We start from the raw sequence: 21,345 nt of genomic DNA, 5'->3' as shown, positions 1-21,345 counted from the left end.
CTGACGACCCATTTCTGCAATCAAAAGCGGATTATCTTGTCCGATTGTACAGGTATAAAACCGCTATTTTAAACCGTAATCATAATCCGTCCATAAAAAACCCCCTGGTGTTTTACCTGAGCAACCGGTTCATCCATTAGTGAACATCGATTATGCATGGCATTTGTTTAGGCCACAATAATAAATATTACGTTCTTCGGATCATTACCGAGGAAAATAGGAAATAAAATAGGTGAACTATGAGTACATATTTTAAAACAGAAGTCGGCGAAAACCACGTTATTATTTAAAATGATAATCTTCAACAATTTCACCCTTTGAAGCGTTCAGAAATAGGATATATCCCACGAAATAGTTATTCAAATACCTGATGCATTCCTCTATAAATTGTCACATGCAAAATGTGTTTCTGCATTAATTTAAGTAGCATGGCATTTCCGTGTGGATGGAGGAAGGGGTGGATGCTTCAAAATACTATAAATTGAAATTTTCTAAAAAAAATTATATGGGCGGTATATCCATCAAACAAAACGTCAGTTTGGTCTGGCCTTAAAACGATTTAGCTATCATTGTCATGATTTGTGCTTGTTACAAGTCATGCTAACATGAATAACTTTATAAAGTAAGAGTTGGAAACTAAACCACATACACAGATTTATTAAGTTGATATTCATAGTTCAGGATGTATCTTCATATTTTTATTTTTATGTGTTTGGATACTTTGATTGTTGCAATGCAAACACCGGCGGCAGATAGCAAGTTCATATTTAATACGCTGTCCAATGTATACCTGCCGTATGCATATGCGCCGGACCCTTTGTTCGGTCTTGGAGAAGACGCCGCAGAACAGCTTTCGTTTGATCCTACCTCGAAACTTATCTACGCTGTTGGTGAGTCATTACTTAATCTTTTTGTGCCTGCCAGCATAATAAGGACGACATTACATTGAAACTTTTATGCACCTCGCATGAAGGCAGTAGCAATATGGCAATACACATTTCTTTTTGTGCCCGCCAATATATGATAGACATTACATTGGAACGTGCATGAACCTCGCAAGAAGACGTAGCAATATGGTAATGTGACTAAGACTTTAATGCTCACAATATAGGTCGATGCCCAGACTTTTCTTTCTAATTATGCCCCCTTTCGAAGAAGAGGGGTATATTGCTTTGCACATCGCGGTCGGTCGGTCTGTCGGTAGACCAAAGCTTGTCCGAGTGATTACTAAACAATTCCTGGACATATGGTCACCAAACTTAATATGAATGTTTGGGGCATAACCAGTAGATGACCCCTATATATTATAGGGGTCATCGGGTCAAAGGTCAAGGTCACAGTGACATTTAATGGTAAATGAATTTTAAAGCTTGTCCGAGTGATACCTCAACAATGCCTAGACCTATGGTCATCAAACTTGACATGGAGACTAGGCCTGACCAGAAGAAGACCCCTATTGATTTAAGGGGTCATCGGGTCAAATGTCAAGATCAGGTGACCTTCAATGATAAAGGGTTGTCCGAGTGATAACTCAACAATGCCTGCACCCTTGGCCCTCAATCTTGACTTGGAGGTTGGACTTGACTAGTAGATGACACCTGTAGATTTTGGAGGTCATCGGCCAAAGGTTAAGGTCGCAGTGACCTTGAATAATACAAGGTTGTCCGAGTGATAACTCGACAATGCCTCTACCCATAGCCCTCAAACTTGACATGGAGGCTGTGTTTGACAAGTAAATAACCCCTATAGATTTAAGAAATCATCAGGTCAAAGGTCAAGGTCACGGTGACCTTGAATGATAAAAGATTGTCTTAGTGATAACTCGACAATGCCTACACCCATGGCCCTGAAACTTGACTTTGAGGTTGGGCCTGATCAGTAGATGATCTCTGTTGATTTTGGGGGTCATCGGGTCAAAGGTCAAGGTAACAGTGATTTTGAAGACGAACTTTACAATTCCTTGACCTATGGTCATCAAACTTGACATGAAGGTTGGCCCTGACTAGTATTTTGATTTTGGGGGTCATTCGGCCAAAGTTAAAGGTCACAGTGACCTGTAATACGAAAAAGTAAAGAAAGCTTCTCCCAGTGATATCTCAACAATGCCTGGACTTATGATCATTAAACTTGACATGGAGGCTGGGCTCGACCTGTAGATGACCCCTATTGATATAAGGGATCAATGGGTCAAAGGTCAAGGTCACAGTGACCTTGAACACAAAAAGCTTGTCTGTGTGATAACTTGACAATGCCTGCACCCATGACCCTCAAACTTGACATTTAGATTTTGGGTGATCAGTTGATGACTCCTATGGATTTTGAGGTCATAGAGTCAAAGGTCATGCTCATAACTCATATTTATCATTAAAATTTGGTCGTATTTACTTATTCCCTACTGCTAAGAGGATACAGTTTTATCTGCAAATATCAGTCATCACCTGAACATGATTAAAAACAGTACCTACCATCCTCACTCTTTGAATGGTCATAGTCTTAAAACTGCCTCAAAGGCATACGATGTCAATGACAAATCAGCTGTCATTTCGGTCCATGCATATTTCATTCAATTGTCCAAATAATCCTGACAACATGGCGCTCAGGGGGGGGGGGGGGGCATAGTGTTTGACAAACATATCTTGTTTTTATGCATTTTCATGTTTAATACATTTGACTCAAATGTTTAAAACCAAAAACGCGTATTATTTAGGTACATATAAGAAAAAAAATAACCTCGATAAGTACTTTAATAATGGTGATATTCAAAGAAGACAACACGTATTTTGTAGCAACACTTCTCTGAATTCCTTGCATGTGTTTTACACAAAATCCATGCACTACTGCTAATCACTGAATTTTATTCTTTGAGATATAAGTCCTTAATTTACACCCGTATAGGGCCTGTGGTATGATAGCTGACTGGTTATTTGTCCAAAGGGTTATAGCACTGACAGTATCGGGGCTTATATCACTGCTGCATATAATTAGATAAGATCCACATAGTTTTGTGCACGCTTCTAGTACACATCCATGCACAGAAAGTGTCTAATTTCAAATAATACCTAAATTGGTGTATTTTTTTTAGTGTTCGGACGAGGTCGTGTCTTTGAGTAAAAGACGGTTTTAGAGATTGTACTGGAACACATGATTTGTTAAACACAACAATAGCACATTTACTCGAAAAATATAGGAATCGCCATCGTTTTGAATAATTAGAACAAAATCGTAACATATTGTCCATACCGGTCAGGAAACAAGCACCATATCATAGGCAACTGTAGGCGCACTCATATTAATGTCATACAAACATAGACCATTATAACTTTGTTGTAGTGTTATAATCAAGTCGTTGATGAAAATTACTTTCCGTAATGCAGACACACTCTTAGTGAAAATCTGGTCATGGTGCAGCCTATTTGATCTTGAAATTCGCCTTGATGTCAATTCAGTGTTATTCCCACACTATTTCCCTTACATCGATCAAGCAGAACAGATTCATATATTTTGATAATTGTGGATGACATGGTGATTGCTCTATAATTGTTAGGATCATCCTTCGTCTTGTTTCCACCTTTATGTATTGTTATGATCTCCCCTTCTTTCATTTTCGCAGGTATGTAGCCGAATTTCAGCATCGCAGTGTACAAGGTAGCTAGGGGTTGTGCAATAACCTCTTTATCATAATAAGTGTTCATGACTAATTCCACCGGAACCACAATCTTTTCCAGTTGGTAACACTTTTATACACTCAGCTACTACTTTCCAGTGATACTCTAACATCCAGATCAAGAGCAGTGTCTATTATTGACTGATGTACGGTATCTACAAAGATTCGTTTCCAGTGGTTTTCAAAGTCTGCTATTTCAGACGGAATGTTAAGTGTTTTGGAATACTCGCCCCATTGTTTCACAATATATACGGTTTCGATATGTAACACCGTTAAATATAATTCTAACTCCTACTCTTATCGTTTAATGCTTTTTCCTAGTTTTTACCGTTTGCCAGAAATAGACAGAATCTGTTTCCGTCGAAAGTTCTAGTCTATTGTTCAGGAGTATTTAACACTGTTCAGCTTGAAATCTATGTCTTCTTCTAAACCATGCTTTCTGCGTTTTATAATGCGCCATTATTGGATTCAGGGGTTTCCGAGGCCGTCCAGCTCGACACCACAAATCACGTGTTAATTTCATATGGTTGTGAATTTGAGTAAGCTCTTTACACCAGTACAGATTTAAGAATGTTCGAAACTTTTAGACATGCATATATGGACATATGCATTTTGACGCAACAATTCACCTAACGATTCATAAAGGCGATCAACGTCCGAAATATCCAATAATGAATTGTTTAGTACTTCAATATCATTCCTTAATGCACTTTTATACAAATATAACATGTTCACATCGTTATTCACCTTTTTCAATTAATATGGGTCGTTGAATCTACATTGATATTAAAGGGCCTCTCATTACACGTAATATTCACACAACATAAAATAGGCATATGCCTTGACATTTTGAAAGAACTACCATCAGCCACTTCGCAATCAATCAATTTAGCTGGTATACAAATGTAGTCAAGAGATTACGATGCGCAGTCGTCATGAGAAATATAAGTATCAATAGACCCAAAACATGTATCAAGCAAGTTTACGGCACACAGGTTACAGGTCAGAAACAAATTTATATAGCCTATAATGTATCTTGTTCTAAGCATATGTGCATTTAGTTTGGCATTAAAGTCACCCATAAATATAGTCATACCTTTATCACAGTACATGTTATACAAATCATGCATCTTATTCCGGCTCACGTGCGTGTCTCGGGTCGGATTTTCCCTTTCGATATGGGGCTCAAGACCACAGTTATCTGCCCCTCGTTGACCAAGATCCGGATGTTAATACTGAACAAAGAGTGATTGTGTTCAAGTATCAATATTTTATTCAAATTTAATGAAAAATAAGCAAAAAATGTTCTTTTTGCAGAGAACTTGACTACACTTGACACTCTATTGCAGAAATTGATAGTTTTCAGTGTAAATATTGGAAAAATCATAGCTTGTGGAAGTCTTAAAATTAGTTGTTTGTAGCCGATTGACTCCTTGGCGGTAGAGTTATGTATTTGTACTCAATTTCAACAGGCGGGTCAATGGTCAACATGGTATTTTCTTGTGATTATATTGTGTGTCTTGAATTGTTCTAGAGATGCCATGTCCTTGTTTTTCAATTGGGATGTGTATAAAGTCAAAAGCCAGGTTAGTGTCTATATGAAACATATAGTAAACATAACTAGAGTTCACGCCATATACTTATAGGCCAATCGCACTGGTATAAGACCACTTTTGTAACCCGAGTAATAATAATCCGTCCATAAACCCTTCTTGTATTACCTGAGCAACCGGTGCAGCCATTAGTGAGCATCCATTTTTGCATCCCATCTATTTGGGCCACAACAATAAATATTTCGTTCATCGGATCATTACCAAAGAAAAAAGTCAATACAATAGGTGAAATATAAGTACACTTTTATTTCGTTTTAAAATAGAAGTCGACAAAAACCATGTTAGAATATATAATGATAATCTTGAACAATTTATTAAGTAATCTACCTTCGACTCGTTGAGAAATAGGAAATATATTCCACGAAATACGTATTCAAATATCTGATTCGTTCCCTTTGAGTTGTCACAGGCAAACTATGCTTCTGCAATGATTTATGTAACATGGCATTTCTGTGGGGAGAAGGGGGGGGGCGGTTTTCCAAAAAAAAATAGATATCGAACGAAATGTCAGTTTGGTCTGGCCTTAATACGATTTATATATCCTTGTCATGATTTGTCCTTGGTACAGGTCATGCAAACATAAAGTAAGTGAGTTGAAAACTTTACTACATACACATTACTAGTTGATATCCATAGTTCATGATGTTTCTCCATATTTTTATTTTGATGTGTTTGGATACTTTGATTATTGCGATGCAAACACCGACGAAAGATACCAAATTCAAATTTAATACGCTCTCCAATGTATACCTGCCGTATGCATATACGCCGGACCCTTTGTTTGGTCTTGGAGAAGACGCGGCAGAACAGCTTTCTTTTGAGCCTTCTTCGAAACTAATCTACGCTGTTGGTGAGTCATAACTTGTAAACGTTTGTTGAAAATGTGGTTGCAAAACATTATGTACATTTTGATAATGCATTAATATAGAATGAAATTGGTTTGCTCCAACCTATTTCGTGCGCCTGTAGAACTACAGTACCAATCATAAAAATATATCTAAGAGCTTATTCAGTGGCCTTCAACAAATAACTTCACAAATGTCATTATTTATCCCATATACGAACCTTTGTTCTGCTTTGTAGAAAATCTGCTGCAACCAATCGTAATTAATATTGATTAATTGTCCACGGGTCATATTTTGGATAGTGAACTCATTAAAACGGTTAAATAACTGATATGTAAGCATTTACTACCAGCTTGAAATAAAAACAATTTCGAAGAACATATTACCACAGAAGAGATGCAACCATTCAAGTAAATTATGCTACTATGCGGTACTCTTTCCCTATTCTTCTTATCACTTCTCCGTCGAAGTGAGCTGTGTTTCCGCTATCTTTTTCATGTTATGTATTATTTACAGATGTCACGAAATATCTACACCTTCTGTTTTTAAAGCATCGAAAATATTGTTCCTTTTTCTGTTCTGATTTTCTATTTTAGTGCATATTGATCCGGACGCAGGAGGTCAAAATAAATCTTGTCTAGATATCTTGGTTTACCACAATAATGAAATATAGAGAACCCTTTACCTTAACAATAGACTGTGCTTATGATATCGTTTGATTTACTTTAAATGTCTCGACAAACTCTGTTTTTCAACATACTTATACAGAACGGTCAGATATCAGATTCTTTTTCTTCTGTGTATAATCGTCAGCCCACTCCTAGGCTGCATTATGGATTGACGCCGTCAAATCCCCCGGTGTGATATTAACAAATGTAGATGCCGATGGGGTAGTTTATACATTTACGATACAGGGCAGAGAAAAAATGACGCTAAGATTATTCCCATTTACGATTTAAATCTTTTTGAAACGCACCACCCCACCCCCACCACCCCTGGGTCGATGCCATACAGCCAACGTTCTTTGACATATTTTGCTGAGCCGCAGACTCTAAATTGTCAAAAGATGTTAGTAGAAGTTTTATGTAACATTCATTATTTTGTTAGAATGTTGTATTAAACTGCCAAATAGAATATTGTTAATTGATATGTTTATGTTGGAAAGGTAACACAAACATCCACGTCCTCGATATGGCTGACGTCACCAACCTGACAGTGTTATTCCACCAATCATACACAAGTGTTGCCATCACCGACGTGCACGTGTGTGGGGGTCACGTGTTTGTTGCTTTTGACAACACCACACGACATGAAGACGGCTGTGTTAATGTATATAAACTTTACAACAAAGAGACCCAAACACTTGACCTCGTGCACTCAATAAAAGGTATGTACATAATGTGGTAAAATGTAGCTTACTTTGTTAAGTCGTATGTTATGAGTTGTTTGGGATATTTATACCCAATACGGAATCAGCATAAGCCCTTAGAACGTATAATACGTCTGCTTTCCAGTGGGTTTCACTGCAAGCATGCTCCTAGCCTGAAATACCTTTCTGGTCTCATTTCCAGCTAAGCCCCGGATTTCGGTTTCGTCACATGGTTTCGTCCACATACTGGTTCATTCGGAGGTCCTCGGCCATTTTTATCGAAAACAACCTCGAATGTATGCTTGTACATCAGATGAAGTCGTATGCTTTTTTTAGTTATATCATTACTAAAATGTAGGGTTACAGAGTTGTATTTATTGATCTTATTTTAAATTAATTGTTAGTGAAATGTATTATTGCAAACATAATTAAGATTCCCAAGAGTTAAGTCATGATGTTTAACTGCTAAATAAAATTACTACGCGATCTACTTGCAGCGGACTTAAACGTAACCCTTTTAAAGTATGTAAACCGTCCAAATACATCCGAGGTTGTTTTCGATAAAAATGGCCGAGGAGTTCCGAATGCAAGTTGGGTATAAATATCGGGCGATACCATATAACTGTTAATTACAACTTCATATACTGCCAAAACTATGTCTCGATTTGAATAGTTGTACCTGAAGTACAAATATAAAAGTAAGAAGGTAGGTAAGAAATTAATTCTAATGCAATCCAATCGTTCAACTTGACGAAAACAGTTCCACTTGAGAAACCGCGAATTCTTTTCATTACTTTACCCCCTAAAAAGAACAACCAAACATTACAAAGTTCAAATGATAATCAAAATTTCTGTTAACTGAAGTAGGTCAAATATATCCAAAATTATGGATCATAAAAACGTACATGTACTATATTCGAGAGAAACAAACATACTTTTCAGAGTATACCTCATACTCAACCGTGCTTAAGGTAAAAAATACATAAATTTAATTAAACAAAAATATTTATCTTTTTTACAGCATAACACTACACTTTCAATAGTTACATTGCCATGCAAAAGGAAATCATTGGTTGATGAAATATGAAATCTATTCAAATAAAGAACGCAAAAATCAACTTTGTGATCGAAATGCACTGCATTTCACCAGTTCAATAAAGTTTCGATACTAACATGAAATTGGGGATATCGAGAAGCTTATAAAAGCTGAAGGGTTAAGCATTGCTAGACGAACCTGTCAACCATTTCTCCCAAGATTTGAACGCGCAATAAACATATCTGGGAGATATATCTACTCACGCGAGGAGTATCAACTTCCATTTTAAAATGACACATATGCAAATGACCTTTGAAAAATGAAAACGAACTGCCCCACTTACACAAATTTGATAAATAAGCAAAAGACCTATGACTTAAGCGTTTGCCTGAAACCACTAAAATGTCTAGGTTAAGGAATAAGAAATCGAATGACCGGGCTGTCAAATCACTCGCGCGGGAATTAAACTAGAAATGACCTCCATTGTCATGACCTAGATATAATATTACCAAAATGACTCGCGGAATAAACTAGTCGATGTTGACCTATAAGTTTGACTTACATTCACATTACCTAAATACAATATGACCTAAATAAGAACGTGATCCACTTGAACCCCTGAACTAAGTTAAGTTTCTATGTATGAGGTGTTAGTTTACTATGTTCAGGTCTTAGGGTGAATGATCATGTTTTGTTTGTAAATTATTTAAAATTTGTAGGTATATTTTTTACATAAAGATTAAATAGGAAAATCAGGGACAGAGTTAGTATATACGTATACATATAATAATTAATGTGTGTGTTGGTGCGCGAGTGTGTGTGTTTTTTTCTTGTTTTTGCAACCGGCACCCCCGTCCTTCAATTGTCTTAGTTTATTTCAAAATAGAAAATAGTTATAATATAAAATACGCCCCAATGCACCATTTCACAACAGAAAAATGTTTTTAATTCATTTGCAACTCGACTGTGTTCGAATATTTAATAACATTGTGCATTGCATTTCCTTCTCAAAAACAAATAATTAAAACTAAATCTTCCAATTTAAATTAGTTTTGCGTTGTCTTGGCTGTATTTTGCTTACTTGAAAGGGTTATTAAACATAGTAGGATGATAATTTATTCTTAAAGGGCTAGTTTAAGCCTTTGATAACTGCCCCCCCCCCTCTAAACCGTGTATAGTTCCCAACTTCTATGTAGTTGCCCCCCCCCCCCGAAAGTTCACAACTTCTATGTTATTTTATGAATCTGTATTTTTCCCTCTGCATGCTGTATATCAGATCTCAAATCTGTGTGTCCTGGTGTACAGTACTGGGGCGTTTATTTCATAAAATTATATCTAATGCACGTTTTACACTTATTTGTTTATTGAGTGTTTCCAAGCGGTTATAAATACATTGGCTATACATATTGTTATACAATTATTGGTCATGTAATGTTGAGCCCATAAAAAATCTATTCTTAAAGTTTCTTTTCCGAAAAGCATTGAGCCAATAAACAAATCCACGGGAAATTCGACCGCTGCTGTGATACTAAGACAATAAACAAGGGGTGCACAGCAGGGAATTTGTATATGCCCAACCTGGGCCTGTATAACTACATAATTATGGGTTTCTCTATCGAAAAATGTAAAGACATTTATTTGACCATATGTTCACCTTATGTTACAAGCGGGCTACGGTAGTTGTCATGTTCATTAGTCGCTTGTGTGAAAGGGGCACACTATAAAGATACGATTACAGATAAAAATATATTAGAGATCATTTGGCGCATTTTTAACTGTGGAGTTTGAGGCCACGTAGTTATTACAAAAAAAAACCCACATTTTTAAAGTCTAATATTTTTCATCTGTACACAAAGCATATGTTGTTTTTTATCAAAATGTAAAATGAGTACAACATCATAAATGCTTTTTTTAGAGTGAATAATTTTCGTGTGTGCATCTGTTAGAGTAAACTTAACAATAATAGTATGCCCCCTTTAAAGAATCAGTATTTGTATTTTAGTTGGAACTTTGCCTGATATGGTACTTACTACGCCTGACTGCAAAACACTGATTGTGGCCATAGAAGCGGAACCATATGACGACAATGCAAATGCAGTTCTAGTTGATAATTCTGGAGGTATCGGCCTCGTTAAATTTCCCCAGGGACCCAACGGCGCATACACTAAAAATGTTTTAGGGTTTCACACCTTTGATGACAGGTATATCACTCAGCTTTTGTGGATTTTTCCTGTATATATGATCTGTCACGAGTCGTAACATAATACACAATTTTCATTCAAAAATTCGTTCTGAAAATATGTTAGTAATAGTAAGCGAGCTTTGGCGAGATGAATACAATTGTGTATTAAATGATAACGAGTGTCAGATTCTTTTATAATAGTTTTGCATTAAAAAATAGCAAAAACGACCTACATGTTTCACCTGCTCTAGGGATAAGCGGAATACCAAAAAGCAATGCCATTTCCTGCGGATCATGCATTGCAGAAATGTAGTACCCGGAATAATTCAAAACCACAAATACACCCGATCGTTTCAATTCTGTTTACAATAAAAATAAGCATTCCAATAAGAATTGCAACAAAAACATCATTCTTTGAAGAGCTGCTTTCTTTTAAAATTGGTACATCATATCCGGTAAAATGACGCAATAATTTGTGATAAGTTGATGACGTCATTTCTGTGTCAATACATTAAGTACCGGCCGTCTTTAAGAGCAATGTTGTGTTACACATGTGTAATACAACACAATATGTGATGGAATATCAAACGGCAACAGTGTATATCATATGATAAAACGTAATCTTCAACTCGTTCCTTCATACGAGAAATACAAGGTTGACTCCTGATTATGAAAGTATAACGTTTTGGGTTTTGTTAAAGCCAACACGGTTCATTGTTTGATTTATATTGTAGATATTTTACCGAGCTTGAGAGCCAAGGCGTCATGTACATAAACCGAAATGCCAAGTTTTCAGACGACGTAGAACCGGAGTATATAACTCTGAACACAGAAGGCACACTAGCCTATGTTAGTTTACAGGTAATACAATTTAAGCAGACTTCCGTAGCTCACACTGATTAAATAATGTCCAGGATAAATTAAAGATGGCCATAAATGACATGGTGGCACAGTTGAGTAGATTGTGTACAGAACATTAAAAGGGAACTAAACAAGGTAACCCAGATTTCTGCAATGTTACGTTACATTTATTTCAGGAAAACAATGGCATTGCAGTCGTGGATCTCGCTTCAGAAGAGATAGTAGATATTTTTGGGCTTGGTTTTAAAGACTGGACATTGGCCAACATTGACCCCAGTGATAGAGATGGAGGTAAGCTAAAAATGACCCGAGTGATTGAGATGGAGGTTATCCAATGAATGACCCACGAAATAGGGATAGAGGTTATCTATTGAATGACTCGAGTGATAGATATGGAGGTGAGATGGTGAATAATCTGAGTGATGGAGGTTAGCTTGAAAATGACCCGAAAAAGAGATGGAATCAGTAAGTGAAGAATCATAGAGAGATTGAGGTTAGCTAGGGAGTGACCCACGGGGAAGAGATGAAGGTTAGCTAGGGAATGACCCGAGGGAAAGAGATTGAGGTTAGCTAGGGAATGACCCGAGGGGAAGAGATGGCGATTAGCTGGTCAGTGACCGGGTGAGAGAAATGAAATCAGTAAGTAATGCTAGAAAAAAAGATTGAGGTTAGCTAGGGAATGACCCGAAGGGAAGTTATGGTGGTTAGCCTGGAAATGACACGAGGGAAAGAGATGAATATTAGCTGGTGAGTGACCGAGTGAGAGAAATGGGATCAGTTAGTGAAAAATCCAAGGAAATGAGATTGAGGTTAGCTTGGAAATGACCCGAGGAAGAGATATTGAGGTTAGCTAGTTAATGGCAGGAGTTGTAAAGATAGGGATAAAGCTAGTGATTTACCCAAGTAATTGAGATAGAGGTTAGCTAGTGCACAAGTTTCTATATTAAGACCAATAAATCTGATATTTTAGTGCATGTGTCATGCCTCACATATAAAAGATATTTGATTGAAAGTAAATGCAAAATGATTGTATTGCAATATGTTTAACATGTGGAGTCATGATGGATTATGATATAGATTACGCGATTCAGAATCAAAGGTGCAACTTTTGTACTGAAATGTTTATTCTGTAAAAGAAAACATGCTGTATTGAACACTTTAATTTAATGTGTTATACAGGGGTACATATGCAGCCTTGGAAAGTATTTGGAATGTACCAGCCTGACGCCATAAAGATGTTGCGATTCCAAAACGAAGATTTCATCGTTACTGCAAACGAGGGTGATTCTAAAGATTACGATTACTTTTCGGAAGAAAACAGGGTGGGGGATTTCGTTCTATCCGAATTATTTGGTAGGTCAAAGATAAAGACCCGTTGCTTAATAATGAATCATTAAAAGTATACACTTTTAAGACATACCTGCTTACATTTTTTATTGATTAAAAAAATAAAATAAAAAATAATAATATTTTTTTAAATAATTCATTAAATGCCTTAACTTTAAAACGCATATTTTCAGAACGCAACGCTACTCTTCGTGACGAATGGACTACTGATTCAGTGTTAGGTGTTGTACGATTTGGGTTTTTGTTTGATACATTTCTCATTTGTAGTTTTACACATCATTATTTGCAAAACTGCATAGATATCGGTATACGGGAAAAACACCATGATGTGCTGTTTAGAAGTAGCTTTATGAAAAAGTCCATTTTTTCTATATAGACAAAATATTCAACCAATACATGCTCACTAAATAATGCAGTTGTAAAAATAGTGAACTTACTGAAATATCATTTAAAAAATTGAGATGAACAAAATACGAATATAAAAACAATCCTAAATATATGTATCTATATTTTTTTAATTTTAATAGGAAGACTTAAAGTCACTTCTGTCAAAGGCAAAAACGAAACAACACAACAATATGACCAGCTTTATTCATTCGGTGGTCGCGGGTTCTCTATTAGGAGGGCGAGTGATATGAGTCTAGTGTACGACAGCGGTGATGAGATCGCTACCAAAACAGCGGAGCTTCTGCCCCATCTTTTCAATGCAAATGGGGAAGAGTCTATTGCTGTTTCAGATTGTTCCGATACGCGCTCCGATGACAAGGTAACTTGGTAGGGCATTTTTGGGCAAATAACATATTGTTTTAATCCCTTTACCGGCGCAGCAAATGGTATAGCTTGATACATTCGTTTACAGGTGATGTCGGTTTTCAAATGTTTTGCTATTTGATTTGGCCTAAAAATATTTCTGGCTACCCGACCAACCATAAAGATTTGAAAACGACTCATAAATTATTGCAAAAAGTAAATAAAAAAGTCCCTTTTGAAAAAATATGCGTTATCCGAATTCTTTATCCGAAAACATGAAATTTGCTTATTTTATAACTTTTGATTCAGCACCAAACGTTGCATTGGTTCTTTGTTCCTTTATGACAAACAAAAAGCCCTTTAACATTTAATTGAACACGCTTTACTTAAACAACTTTCCTACTGACCCATATAGTTTTAGGCTTGAAATCCGAAATAGGCCTCTTTGACATTCTTTAATCACAAAATTTACGTAACATTTACCTAAAGGGTCCAGAAACTGAAAGCATTGCCATAGGGCATATAGGTGATACCACCTTGTTGTTCATTGGCAATGAGAGAGGGTCAACCATCGCAGTATACAGCCTTGACCAGACCGCGGCAGAAATCACACCACAGTTTGAGGCATTTATATACGGCGTTGGTGATAGCGATGAGACGAGGGGTGATCTGTACACAGCACGAGATATAAGCATGGTTGATCCTGAGGATATAACGTACGTTGAAGATTATTTCTCGTTCTCATATCTGATGTTATCTAAGCGGATACTTCAATTTTCCACACAACACAAGACAAGATCACACTCTCGGGCAGCATCCTGCTAACTCACGTGATCATATTATGTTGTTAAAACTTGTTTTAAGATTGTTCCAACATAAATCAGTTTAAACTAAATTTCAAGTTGTGCTTCAATATTCAGGTTTATTACCGCTAACGACAGCCCCAATGGCAAGCCTCTGCTGTTAGTAAGCGGCAGCGTCAGCGGCACTGTGACAGTTTTACAGATGGACATACAGCTCGGTTTACGTATGTACTCTTGCGTTCTTAAAAACATTTCCAAATACCAATTGACACCATCGATAATTCTCCTTTTTTCGATTCTAGGACTTCAGTTATGTGTCTTCAAACAAGACCATTTATAAACAACAGGCCCCAGTTTCTCGAAACTTCTTAAGTCCCTTATAACAGGATTAAGCTAATCTTACTACTTTTGTTTGTCTATAATTCGTGTAATATCAACTTCAATAAGAGGTATTAGACTTTAAATAGGAATTACTTTTATGGTTATCACAATAAACCATATTTTGTTTCCCAAATCATATGTAAGTGTGTGTTTTGTCTAATTGAAATCAGCTACTTAAGCCTGTTAGACTTAAGAAGTTTTGGGAAATTGGAGCCAGACTACTAGCTGCCCTTGTCCTTGTTATTTTTCAATTCTATCATTAATTCATCTTTAGTTTTCTTCTCATTAGGTGTATCTTTTTATCGTTTGTTAATCTGATGACATTATCACTTTTTTTCGCATATGAATTCTTTATATTTATTGCAGATGTTTTTACTTACTCTTTATCTCTTTTATTTTCAGCAAATGCTGCTTCAGCACCTTCGAGGTAAATAATGGCCATACATTGTATTTGTATACCGTAAGAATTGTCCCATTTAATAGTTCTAAGACATGACTATGAATGAAATTGAGAAAAAAAGAATGTCCAGGTTTTTAGTGTATGTGTTCATTGTTTACGATTACATATTACTACTGTTTTCAAGCAAACTTAGCATTTAAAAGTTTTGTGGCTCCGCAAAATACAAGTGATTTTTGAACCAAACAAAACACGTTTATTCGTTAGTCGATTTAACACACTGCCAGCGTCAGCGATAAGGCGTATTCTTTTACGTATCAGCCTGGGCCCCTGGAACTTCCGTCTTACGGTTTTTAGTTGACATTGGTTTCATGTCAATAGACCAATTCAATTGTAGCCTTGAAGTGCTAAATAAATGCTGTTCAAAATCGCTTTTCGGGTGGTACAAATGCACTGTCTCTTCCCTGCAAAAAGGCGTTATGGTAACGCTTTTATTAGATGGTTGACGAAGTTTGTTTGCAAACAGAAGTATTTCCTATATATATGCAACAAATTTAGTCCGTTTGTATTATACAATATATGTAGTCCGTTTGTAGTTTACAGTATATGTAGTCCGTTTGTATTATACAGTACATGAAGTCCGTTTGTTTTATACAGTACATGAAGTCCGTCTGTATAACACAGTACATGCAGTCCGTTCGCATTATACAGTACATGTAGTCCGTTTGTAATATACAGTACATGTAGTCCGTTTGTATTATACAGTACATGTGATCCGTTTGTATTAAACAGTACATGAAGTCCGTTTGTATGTTTGTGTGTGTCCGTGCGTGCTTGCATGCGTGTGTGCGTGCGCGTGCGTGCGTTGGTGTGTGTGTGTGTGTGTGTGTGCGAGCGTGCTTGCGTGCGTGCGTGCGTGCGCGCGTGTGTGCGTCTGTGTGTGCCGTACATATAGTGTAGTGTGATCGTATTATACCGTCCATTTGTTCTATAGAGTGCATGCAGTGGGTACGTTTGTAACAACCAAGTAATGTAGTGTGTTTGTTGAATCTTACTGGGTTTTTTTATTTCAGAATCTTTAAAAGCAGCGTGAGCGTCACAGGAGCATGGATTACTTGTTATTTGTTTCAAGTTTTACTTCATTAAAGTATGAAACTTGTATATTAAACAAAATGGCTGTTTTATTAGGTCATTATTGTTTAAACATTTTGTACATATTAAACTCGCACATATATAAATCAGTACTTTCATTTCATTGACATAATGATATAGAATCTAAAATGCAATGCATTGTATTTATATACGTCCTTAAACTTCGTGTGTTTTCTAGCTGCAGCTTGACATATGAATTGTGTATGCCTTTATAATTTACGTAAAACCTGTACTAGTACTTCTGATTAAATGTTATTGCCAAAAGAACTACATATATGTGTTCGGTTATCTGTTCACGGTTGTAACAATTTTGAAAACAGGGCCACTTTACGAAAAAAACTGCCATTACCGAAAAATAATTCAAAAAATAATACATTGCCATTGGGTATAACCTGTGATCGGTCAACAGATATGAAAGTAATGCATTGTCATTGGGTATAACCTGTAACCGGTCTACAGATATGCAAATAATGCATTGTCATTGGGTTTAACCTGTGACCAGTCTACAGATATGAACATAACGCATTTTCATTGGGTTAAACCTAGGACCAGTCTACAGATATGAACATAACGCATTTTCATTGGTTTGAACCTGTGATAGTTTACAGACAAACACATATTCAATGAAATGAAGCATGTCATTAATTGGTATCAACCTTTTACGGTTCACAAGCATTTTGATTGGTTTAAACCTGTGGCGGTTTATACATGTGGACATGATACATTTTTAGCTCGACTATTCGAAGAATAAGGAGGGCTATACTACTCGCCCAGCGTCGGCGTCGGCGTTTAGTTAACGTTTTAGGGCAAGTTGGGATTTTCACTTACAAGTCCAATACCCTTCCTTCAATTGACTTAATACTTCACACAGTTGTTCAGGGCCATCACATAAAGAGGTTAGATAACCGCATTTTAACCTTTATACAAATAATGACCCCTGATTGACTATGAAACTTAGGTTAAAGTTTTAGAACAGGTTGGGATATTTATTAATAACTTCTATACCCTTCGTTCAATTGACTTAATACTTCACAGAGCTGTTCAGGGCCATCACACAATAAGGTTACATAACTCCATATTATCCTTTATACAAGTTATGGCTCCTGATTGACTTCGGTTAAAGTTTTAGGGCAGGTTAAAGTTTTAGGGCAAGTTGGGATTTTCACTTATAAGTCCAATACCCTTCATTCATTTGACTTAATACTTCACACAGTTGTTCAGGGCCATCACATAATGAGGTTAGATAACTTCATATTATCTTTTATACAAAATATGGCCCCTGATTTGCTATTGAACTTAGATTAAAAGTTTAGGGCAGGTTTGGATTTTTATTGATAACTTCTATACCCTTCATTCGATTGACTTAATACTTCACACAATTGTTCAGGACCATCACACAATGAGGTTACATAACTCCATATTATCCTTAACACAAGTTATGGTCCCTGATTGACTTAGGTTAAAGTTTAAGGGCAGGTAAAAGTTTTAGGGCAAATTGTGATTTTAATAAAAAAAACACTTCTATACCTTTCATTCAATGCATTTAATATTACGTAAAATTATTGATGACCATCTTACAACAAGGAATATAACACAATTTTAACCCTACATACAAATCTTGGCCCTTGACTGATTTGTTTTTATTTTTATTTTAATTTCTTTTGAAAGGCACATTTTTATATTCTTAACCGCTTTTTCATGATGCGAAAACAAGTGATTTGAATGACTGGCGTCATTGTTCGGGCGGGCTGGTGGGAGGGCAGCGTCAAAGTCACCTAATGTATCGAATAATTTTAGCTTTTTGGCTAGGTTTGACATAAAGAGATTAAACTTGGTCAATACGAAGAGTTTATGGAGACCTTTTATTTGAATGCATTTGAGGCCCCTAGGATCAAGGTCAAGGTATTATTAATAGAAAAAGGGTTGGTATTGAATAACTTAAGTAAGAGTCTACATATTGTGACCAAACTTGGTATTTAGGAAGAGTTTATAGAGACCTTTCTTGGGCCCCGTGAGTTATGGTTTAGTTCAAGGTCACTGTTGCTAAAAATAGAAATATGGTGAGTACGAAATTACTCAAGGAAGGGTTGACATAGTGTGACCAAACTTGGTATATAGGACAAGTTTATGCAGAGCTTTCATGGATTGCCTTTTGGGCCCCTAGGGTCAAGGTCACTGTTTCTAAAAATAGATTACTGTTTCAGTTATGGTTGACATACTGTGACTAAACTTGATACGTAGGAAGAGTTTATGGAGGACTTCTATGGGATTGTGTTTGGGGCCCTTAGGATCAAGGTCACTGTTACAAGAATGGAAGAAAGCAGTTGAAACTGAATCTCTTCTGCCAATTATTAAAAACCTTGTTTTGTCACATCCCGATTTTTCTTCACCCCTTTTAATTTTATTGTTTTATTGCTTTTTACAGGCGTATAATACATCGTTATTGTATTCACTTCTAAGTCAAAGAGGCGTAGTCGAGCGCGCTGTCTTACGACAGCTTTTAATTTTGGTTCAAATCTATGACGTTCGACATATATCGACATAAAGCATTTACATAAGATTAAACCTGTAACAGTCGACATATATCGACATGAAGTATTTCCACTTTGGTTTAAAACTATGACAGTCTATATAATATTATGTGGACATGAAGCTTTTCCATTGGTTTAAACCTGTGCCGGTCTACATATATGGACGTGAATAATTGACATGGGGTTTAAACTTGTGACGGCCTTCATTTATGAAAATGAAGCATTTTCATTGGCTAAAACCTGTGACGGTCTACATTTATAGACTTGAATCATTTCCATTAGTTTTCACCTGTAACCGGTCTACATATATTGACATTAAGCATTTTCATTGGCTAAAACCTGTGACGGTCTACATATATGGACATGATGCATTTCCATTAGTTTTAACATGTGACCAGTCTATATATATGGACATGAAACATTTTCATTGGCTAAAACCTGTGACGGTCTACATATATGGACATATGCATTTCCATTGGTTTAAACCTGTGACGGTCCACATATATGGACATGAAGCATTTTGATTGGTTCAACCTGCGACGGTCTACATATATGGACATGAAGCATTTTCATTGGTTTAACCTGCGACGGTCTACATATATGGACATGAAGCATTTTCATTGGCTAAAACCTGTGACGGTCTACATATATGGACATGAAGCATTTCCATTGGTTTAAACCTGTGACGGTCCACATATATGGACATGAAGCATTTTGATTTGTTCAACCTGCGACGGTCTACATATATGGACATGAAGCATTTTGATTGGTTCAACCTGCGACGGTCTACATATATGGACATGAAGCATTTTCATTGGTTTAAACCTGTGACGGTCTTTATATATGGACATGAAGCATTTCATTTTTAGTTTAAAACTATGACGGTCCACATATATGAACATGAAGCATTGCAAATTTGGTTTAAACCTGTGACGGTCTCTATATATGGACATGAAGCATTTCAATTTTAGTTTTAAACTATGACGGTCCACATATATGGGCTTGAAGCATTGCAAATTTGGTTAAAACCTATGACAGTCTTCATATATCGACATAAAGCATTTCCATTGGTTTTAACCTGTGGCGGTCTACATATATGCACGTTAAGAATTTTCATGGGGTTTATACTTGTGACGGTCTACATATATGGACATGAAGCAAGTCTATTGATTTAACCCTGTGACGGTCTGCATATATAGAAATGAGCCATTTTTATTTAATTAAACTTGTGACGGTCTACATATATGGACATGTAGCATTTTTATTGGTTGAAATTTTTGACAGTCGACAAATATGAAAATGAAGCATTTGCATTGGTTTAAGTCTGTGACGGTCTACAGTTAAGGACTTGAAGCATCTCTATTAGTTTAACATGTGAACGTTCTACATGTATGGACATGAAACATTTTCATTTGGTTTAACCTGTGACCGGTCTATAGTTGTGGACTTAAATAATTTCTATTGGTATAAACCTGTGACAGGTCTTCATACCTGGACATGAAGCATTTCCATTGGTTTTAACTTTTAACCTGTGGCGGTCTACATATATGGACGTTAAAAATTTTCATGGGGTTTAAATTTGTGACGATCTACATATGTGGACATGAAGCAAGTCTATTGGTTTAAACCTGTGTCCGGTCTTCATACCTGGACATGAAGCATTATCATTGGTTTTTAACCTGTGACCGGTCTTCAGATACAATAATACAGTAGCGGATATATGATATACGTGTCTTAGCTTGTTATACATTATTAAATAGAACAGGGAAACTTATTTGTTTGACAAATCATGACATATTTGACAAAGTCTGTTTTCAGATGTTGGTTCAAGTGACAGCACAAAAACAATGTTTTTGGTTTAAGCAACGAATAACTATGTTAACATTATGTCCGATTTATAAAACGATTTTGGTTGTCGTTCGTCCTCCCTCCCCCCGCCCCCCCCCCCCCACACACACACGCCACCGCGCACTGCAGTGTTTTTAATGACCGTATTAAGTAATAGCCGGTTGCTCTATTTTAACTGTCGGCGCATGTGCTAATTAAATTCAATATTTGAATACATTACCCATACATGTGTCGTTAATACTTGGTCCTGGTTTGATCACTTCTTGTCTGATGATCAAATAAGGATCTAAATGATAAATTCGGGTGGAGCTTACGATGGCAATGCCGGTAAGGATTTTCATTTGAACAGCCCGTATTTGTATAGCTAGTGTCTTAAGGTCAAATATGGATATCGAGTTGAATATCCCATCTTTCTTGTTGGCATGATGTCACCATTGCTATTTCCAGTAATGGTTTTATCATGCCAGGAAGAAAGAAGGGTCATTCAAGAGATTGAAAATGAATTTTATAAAGACACTTTCACTTATGCAATGAGCTGTCACAAACTGATTAAGATTAATTGTATT

At 36.4% G+C, this 21,345-nt stretch overlaps 1 protein-coding gene across 1 annotated transcript; it reads left to right on the top strand.

Moving 5' to 3' along the window:
* Positions 1 to 7,313: 7,313 nt before the first annotated feature.
* LOC128223336 (mesenchyme-specific cell surface glycoprotein-like) lies at positions 7,314 to 15,282 on the top strand. The gene is made up of 10 exons (XM_052932614.1): positions 7,314 to 7,509; positions 10,530 to 10,728; positions 11,444 to 11,570; positions 11,747 to 11,861; positions 12,750 to 12,923; positions 13,091 to 13,138; positions 13,445 to 13,683; positions 14,157 to 14,383; positions 14,588 to 14,694; positions 15,254 to 15,282. Exons 1-10 carry the CDS (start codon positions 7,314 to 7,316, stop codon positions 15,280 to 15,282), a joined length of 1,461 nt encoding a protein of 486 aa, XP_052788574.1.
* The last annotated feature ends 6,063 nt before the right edge of the window (positions 15,283 to 21,345 follow it).

This window comes from Mya arenaria, chromosome 17 (assembly GCF_026914265.1).
Source record: "Mya arenaria isolate MELC-2E11 chromosome 17, ASM2691426v1".
Taxonomy (NCBI): Eukaryota; Metazoa; Mollusca; class Bivalvia; order Myida; family Myidae; genus Mya; species Mya arenaria.
Note: the sequence above shows the minus strand (reverse complement) of the source record. Positions and strands in the feature narration are given on the sequence as shown.